Here is a 7345-nt window from a genome sequence, read left to right as displayed (position 1 = left end):
CATCTGGAAACTTCTCTTATATTGCTGGATCTGGCCGGAAAGTATGGGTGGAGACACAGGGAGGCAGCCAATAACCTAATTATGCATGTGGCTTATTGACTTGTCAAAAGAAAAAAAGTCAGTCATTCATATTAGTTTGGTAGACTAACTCTAAAGTCTGAGGACTTCTATTAGAACTGCTAAATTAGGGACTAGGTTGGCAACGGTTTCCAAAGGAGAAACTCTTATTGGAGAGAAACCATCATGCCAACTTGTTTTATCGTTTGTATGTTTCACTGTAAAATGATTCATATTAGGAGGTGCAAAGCCATCACGGAATGTATGCTTTTGTCTGTGTAAAAACATTTATCACGTTAATGGATTCATGACTTCCTCCATTCCACGACTTCAAGTGTTTTGTGCGGAGACTTGAAAACCTGTAACTGAATAATAGAAGATCGTGATTCTGGAGACCTGGGTTTCTGTTTGACTGATTTAGTCGCCCGTATTTGTTGACAGTGATCTGAATCACTGAAATGTGCTAAGTAATGACTTTGTATTTGTGAAGAGCTAAATACCCTGATGTTCTGATTTTTTTAAGCAAATAAGCTGAGGCAGAAATAATATATGGTGTCCTCTGTTAGGTCTCATCGCCCAGGGAAAAGATCACCTCCAAGAACCTCGCCTACAACACAAAAGAGTCTCTACATACACAAACTGCATGGTCTTCTTTTCTGGTTGTTGGGTCACAGGTGGCTCAGCATTCTGAGCTTGCAAATAAAGTGCATCTTGATAAATTAGGTTAAAAGTGGGAGAATGTTCACAGACTGGGAACGTCAATTCAGCTCTCAGCAGGTGCAAGATGAAAGTGCCTTTTTGCAGAAAGCCACCACAGCTCTGCACCTGCTCCTTGGAGAAGGAACCAGGTATTAGAAGGGCTGCCACGGGAGAAATGACTTCACAAAATCATAAGCAGGATGTGGCTCTGTTTCCCCTCTAAGAGGGGCATGTTTGTGCCCTCTCAATTATACCTACCTAACCTAATGGGAGGCTCTATGTGAGAGTGGCCAAAGTGTGATCGTTAAATACCTGTGAGGATGCATTATTACTCAGATTCTATCAAATAAACCCAAGCAGAAGAAATGTGCAAACATTACTGTTTCAGCTAGTAGTTTAATCTTTTCCTTGAGGCCATGCTGAAGATGAAGAGTAAAATGAGAATAAACATGACCGCTAATGAAGATGGGGAAAGTGTTGAAAGGGTCTCGTTGACAGAAAAAGAACACTAGAAAATCATGGGCTAGAAATGCAGCTGGGAAGTTAAGGCTGGTACTTGGTGCTCTAGGGAAACTGGCTTCCTCTTCTACTTGGTGAGTTGTCTTGTGTCCCCCCCCCGCCCCACAGCCCCCACCAACCAGGTGGGACAATCATTGACGTATTTGGGAAGAGGAAGTCATTTCAGGGATATAGTTCTAGGAGAAATGAAAGTTATTATGTGCAGCTGTTTGACTTTGAAGGGGGGAAGGGTGGTTGACAGGACAGGAACTGCTGTGTACATTTCCTCTTCCTGTTTCCTTAACTGACGTCCTCAGGCATCTCTCCGTGGCAGCGGCGGGCGGGGGTGGGGTGGGGTGGGGTGGTATTTTCTACTGCCTTCTTTTTAGCCTCCTTCATCTTGTTTATATGGCACCTGTAGCCAGGAAACATCTGTCTAACAGGGACGGGATTGGGGTTACAAGAGTTTGCTACAGAGTGTGTTACAGTGAGGTTAGGAGATTCACAGAAATGAGTTTTGAGAGGCTGGCATCAGTGTTGACTTAAAAATTCTGATCTCACATGTTCATTTTTCCTAAAACCGAAGGGTCCCGTTTCTGGAATCTCAAACCTTTGGGCAAAAATCAAAATTGCAGAGTGGATGGAAATCACCTCTTATTTTAAAGGCTCACATACACTTTAGAGAAGCAATTTTTCTAGCCCTGGACTTAAGGAAAATATTATTATTCTCTTACGCCTCTGTTTATTACTATAAACAAGCAACTTCATTTTAACATTTACTCTTTATTGTGTCGCATGAAGTACCTATGTAATGCAAGTATGTACTGTACTAAAATACCTATATTTCCAAATAACATTATATGGTGTAGCCCACAGTCTCTGCAGAAGCATCATGAGTAACCTGTGCCTTTATATTTAACAATCCGTTGTTGGGTGCTGTGAAAAGTATGCTAACAGATGAAGAAAAAGAAATAAAGCTAAGTATGAATACACTTTTCCAAACATATACATACACAGCTTACAATGGAACTCCAATGGAAACAAGTCAAATGACAACATTTGATGTAGTATCTATAAAATGTAGACTCTGCAATAAAAAGCCAGAGGCACATAAAAATATATTTTAACTTTAAAAATAACTTAGTTACAGTAATACTTTGTGTCTTACCAACATGTAGCTGACGGTCAAAATTGCGCGATATAGATATAATGTATAGGGATATATAAGAGCTACGAGAAAATCCCCCGAACCCATAGAGTTGTTCAAATGTGAAAACAGAGAACAGTTTTAACACTGAAGAATTTGCCATGGTGAGCCCAAATAATGTAATATAGAAAAGAGTCTAGAAAAAAAGGCTTAGGTGTTAAATAAATTTTGACTTCTTGCTCAGAAAATGCTGGAGTATCGTCAAGTTCTTTAATGTGACTTGAGCAGCCCTTCGTAGCTAGTGCCAATCCTGGCCAAGCCAAAGTTCTTACGTTTCTGGAAACAAAAAAATGTGAGCTGAACATCAGCAATACCCGCCGAAAATGGGTTCTGAATGACTCACTTCCTTTCTGCCAGGACGTTTTTTGTGTTGTTTTTTTTTTTTTTTTGCCTTTCTGTTTTTGCAAACAGGGCATAACAGGTACAAAAAATATTTCGTAGGAACATTATCTTAGAAAACACACAACTGCACACATAGCCAGTGAAGCTCTTCTCTTCGACTGTGGTTTAGTTTAGTTTTTATTTTTTGATACCTTTTCCCCCAAAGGCCGAGAGTCGGCGGTGTCCGTTACTTATTTTTATCCATGACATTCAGCACCTCATCCAAAAAGGAGGGCCCCAGATCGAGCTGCAGGGAGAGGAGGGAACCCGTGAGGTCGGAGAGGGACTCCTCCGACTTCGTCTTCTCCTTGACGAGCTGGTCAAACATGTCCTCGGCCGGCCAGTCGGGGTACTGTTCGGAGAGGCTGGAGGAGTGGCTGTCCCTGCCCTGGCTAGACTGCGATGCTGAGCCGCTGGAGCCCCACGAGACGTCTCCCTGGTGGCCTGTCCCGTTCCCCAGCAGACTGCTCTTCTCCGGGGCCTTTTCCTCCACGACCGGCTCACAGCTAAGCCGGGGCAGCTTGGCCGGCCCAAAGGACTCCTGTTTGGAATGAAACGTCACCGGCGACAGCAAGGGCAACATGAGCGCCTGGGACCCTCCGATGGTCGGGAGGGAGATGGCGTTTTTGAGCACCGGGGAGGGCGTGTCCGTGAACATGGAGTCGGAGGTGCTGTTGGCCCGCAGGAACTCGCTGTGCCCTGGGAATGGGCCCAAGCGTGCTCTCTCCTGGTTTCCCGGGAGCAGTTCGTAGTTCCCTTGCAGGAACGAGATGTCACCGAAGACGTCGTGCTGGCCTTCTTTGCCGATGTGAATGGTGTGGCGGAAGTCTCCGAGGGGAGGGCTGATCATATCAGGGGACAAAATGTCCCTCAGTTTAAATTTCTTGCCTTTCTTATTATTGGCAGCTTTTAGGTAAATCGGGGTCTTGGCTGGCATCTTGGAATTGGAGAATGTCTACTTTGAGAAAGGGAAAAGGGCCACTTTCTTCGAAGGTGTTAGGTTTCCAAAAATCCTTTCTGATAGGATCTGTCACATCATCCTTTTTCTCAAGTAGCTTCCAGAAGTGGCTGGGAGAAGAGCTGGGGTTTAAGAGGCCTTCCTGAAGTTACAGCCAAGGAGGGGTGTCCTGGAGAGCCAGGGACATCATCCAACCCCTTCCAGGATGAGGAGAAACCTGAAAGGGAAACCAGAGCAGGTTATAGTTAGCTGGTCCTTCGGGGTTCACTGGGGCCTGCCTTTTTCACAAGAGCCTGTGAATAATGGCAGGCCCGGTTCCATCTAGAGCCAAGCTTGATTTTGTCTTCTCCATCAAGGAGGATAAAAACTTTAATCTTCGGATAAAAATTTAATCTTTGGGTCTTTTACTAAGGGTCCACTAATCTTAGTCTTATTTCAGGGGGAGAAAAGGAAAAAAAAAAAAAAAAAGGAAAGAGATTGAAAAACCTCATGACATCAGCACTTTTTAAACATGGCCATGGATACAATTTTCTGCACATGTCTAAGATTTTAGATTTTTCCTCTATCATAAGAATGGCTGTCAGCATATGACCAGAGTGATTTCAGCTCCTTAGATACAAGCGGATTTGCTTTACAATGTGTTTTCTCCTTTGTCTGGTGTTCACACTAGCAAGACTGACAGTATTTTGTTGTTGAGTCTCGTGTCTAAATAAAATTAATGCAATACAGTGATTAGTCTTATAAGCAAAGGGACTGGAAATATTTACTAAGTGACAGTGGCTATTTATGCAGCAAACTGCATTCTTACACATGAGAAAACAGGGATTTGGGGGTCAAAAAATAAATCACCCTTTCTCAATCACCTACAGCCAGGAAATAGAAGAGCTGCAGCTGGAATCAGGTTGTGGCACGAAGAACTGGGCTGTCAAGGGTTTCAGGACTTGAGTCCTTCTGAGATGGAAGCAAAAGAACAAAACTGCTTCTTTTCACAGAAAAAAACCAGCATTATCATCTATAACAGGCTGGGTCTTCATTTGGGAATACTTTTGGAACATTTACTGGTAAAGCACATATCCTCTCCCTGGGGTGGGTGGAACCCCAAGGAAACCTCTGTGATACGGCTCCTGGTGTCAATGCCTTTGTGGGCACAACCTGGGACTTGCTTCTAACCTACAGAATATGGCAAAGGGGATGGGATGTCCCCCTTGGTAGGTTATATTATGAAACAGTCCATCTTAGCAGATTGAGAAAGACTGCTTTCACTGGCCTTGGGAAAGTAAGCTGCCGCGCTGAGGGAGGACCGACAGAGATAAATTCTGCCAACGACCTGTGGGAACTGGAAGTGGATTTTTCCCCCCAGTTGAGCCTCTGATGAGACCGCAGCCCTGACAGCTGGCTCACCGCCTGATGAGACCCTGGAGCGAAGCCCTGCCTGGATTCCCAATCCACAGAAACTGTGGGGCAATCTCTAAGGGGTGGTGTAAGCCACCGAGCTTGCGGTCATGTGTTATCAGCATGGAAAACTCACACACCCTCCTCACACATGCTACTTAACACAATCAGAAGTGCTAAGCTAGGAGGTGTGGGGCTCCAGGTTCTCATCCTACAGAGGAGAAACTCTTCGTCTCTTAAAAATAATCCTCTAGGGGCTCCTGGGTGGCTCAGTTGGTTAAGTGACTGCCTTCGGCTCAGGTCATGATCCTGGGGTCCTGGGATCGAGTCCCACATCAGACTTCCTTTGCTCTGCGGGGAGCCTGCTTCTCTCTCTGCCTCTGCCTGCCACTCCCCCTGCTTGTGCTTTCTCTCTCTGTCAAATAAATAAATAAAATCTTTAAAAAAAAAAAAAAATCCTCTAACTCTTCAGTCACACCAGCTGACATGGGGAAGTTAAAACCTTTCCCACAGCGGGAATTCCTGAAATGGCTCAGCTAAGACCTCTCTCATCGGGCTCTCCTCCCATTGGCAGCAGAGCAAATAGATAAATGTATCAATCAATACTCAAAGGGCTGAGTCGGGTGGTGGCTTGAAGGGAGAGCCAGCCACATTCACTTTGCAGCAGTTGGAGGCCATCCGTGTCTGCTGTGTACTTCTTTCCTTTCGGCGAGAATTTTAAATCCATTTCCCTGTGGCAGGTGGAAAGAACGGTGCCCTGGCACCCTCTGGCAAGGTACCAACTAGCTGTTTGGGAACTGGCTTGCACCCAGGCTCGACAAGGTGGAGAACGAGGAGCTGGAGAGGCCCACCATGCCCTGGCTTCGTGTGTGGGGAGGAGGCCCAGGCAGTGTGCGAGGGGGACTGTATCCGGAGTTCGCTAACCTAGCTGTCACCTGGGACCACACACCTGCCATCTTTCTTTTCTATTTAGTCCCGATCCTGGCTCCAAAAGCTCCCCAAGGTGTTGCTGCTGTAGCCACACAAAGGTGCCCCGAGCTTCTGCTTTCCACTTGAGGTTAGGATCCCAAGGAAACACCGTGTTACTAATAGAGGTGCTTGATACTGAAGGGGACATGCATGTGTAAGAAGCCAGTCTGGTGGGTCCAGATGCTCTCTCAATTTTCACTCGAATTTGAGTCTGGTGGCAGTCACAAATGTTACAAATCCAAAGCCTTGGATCCCAACATCAGAACCTCCTGGTAAGTGTCTAACAGCCCGGGGCCCCTGCCACCCGGGGTAGCTGGCCTTGCCTTCCTGCGCCTCTGGGCACAGCGTGGTGGGTGACAGCCTGCAGGGGCCGCCAGGGAGCCCAAAGAAGGTGGGAGGCAGCCCGAGGGACAGGTGCCCACCAGAGTGGTGTCCTCAGCATACACGGCCAGGACGACAGCTGCCGGGGAAAGATACAGCGTGTCCACCAAAACTCAGGGGCAAGTGAGGGCTGCCCGTGCTCAGCTGGTGGAGTCAGGGTTATGCGAGGCCAGAACCCGAGGCAGAGCACCTCAAACTATGCAGAAAAATATCACGTAGATGCAGCCAGCGAACGGTTCCCTGCCCTGCTGATGGCATCCCACACCATCACCCTGCACTTGAACAAGGACTGGGTGAGCTGGGGAGAAGGGAGAGGAAACACTTGTGCCCGGAAGGCTCGGGGCGGGGGGAACGCCCAGCCCTCCTTCCCTCCCTGCCCGGCCACAGCCATGACCATGACCACGGCCACTACCATGGACACTGTAAGCCGTTCCCCAGAGGCTGGCTTGGCCTGGTCGGAGCTGGGTTTTATGTCAGCGGCATGGGCACGAAGGTGGGAAGGAAGTGACAAAAAGTAAGGAAAGGCTTGGTGAGTGAAAGCCACAAGGGCTACGGGCAATGAGACTGGAGTGGGAGAAGAGAGAAGATCCTGTAAAAGGCATTTTTCTTCCTATAAACATTTACATAGTGTTTACTGCCTGACAGGGATGTAGGCTTCTAGGACTTTGCAAACAATTTGTATTGAATTTCTTTCTTTTTTTTTTTTTTTAAAGATTTTATTTATTTGAGAGAGAGAGAATGAGAGACAGAGAGCATGAGAGAGAGGAGAGTCAGAGGGAGAAGCAGACTCCCTGCCGAGCAGG

General features: G+C 46.7%; 1 protein-coding gene across 4 annotated transcripts in view; it reads right to left on the bottom strand.

Annotated features, from left to right (window-relative positions):
- Window positions 1-2017: 2017 nt before the first annotated feature.
- CDC42EP3 (CDC42 effector protein 3) overlaps window positions 2018-7345 on the bottom strand; it is a 25001-nt gene continuing 19673 nt past the window's right edge. For all 4 annotated transcript variants that reach the window (XM_081796907.1, XM_081796908.1, XM_081796906.1 and 1 more), the window contains exon 2: window positions 2018-4017. In XM_081796907.1, coding sequence (XP_081653033.1) covers window positions 3030-3779 — 750 coding nt within the window. In that variant the 5' untranslated portion in view covers window positions 3780-4017 and the 3' untranslated portion in view covers window positions 2018-3029. The remainder of the gene's footprint in view (window positions 4018-7345) is intronic.

Source organism: Leptonychotes weddellii, chromosome 10 (assembly GCF_054177405.1).
Source record: "Leptonychotes weddellii isolate Sample4059 chromosome 10, ASM5417740v2, whole genome shotgun sequence".
In the NCBI taxonomy this organism is placed as follows: domain Eukaryota; kingdom Metazoa; phylum Chordata; class Mammalia; order Carnivora; family Phocidae; genus Leptonychotes; species Leptonychotes weddellii.
This window is presented reverse-complemented; position numbering and strand designations above follow the sequence as displayed.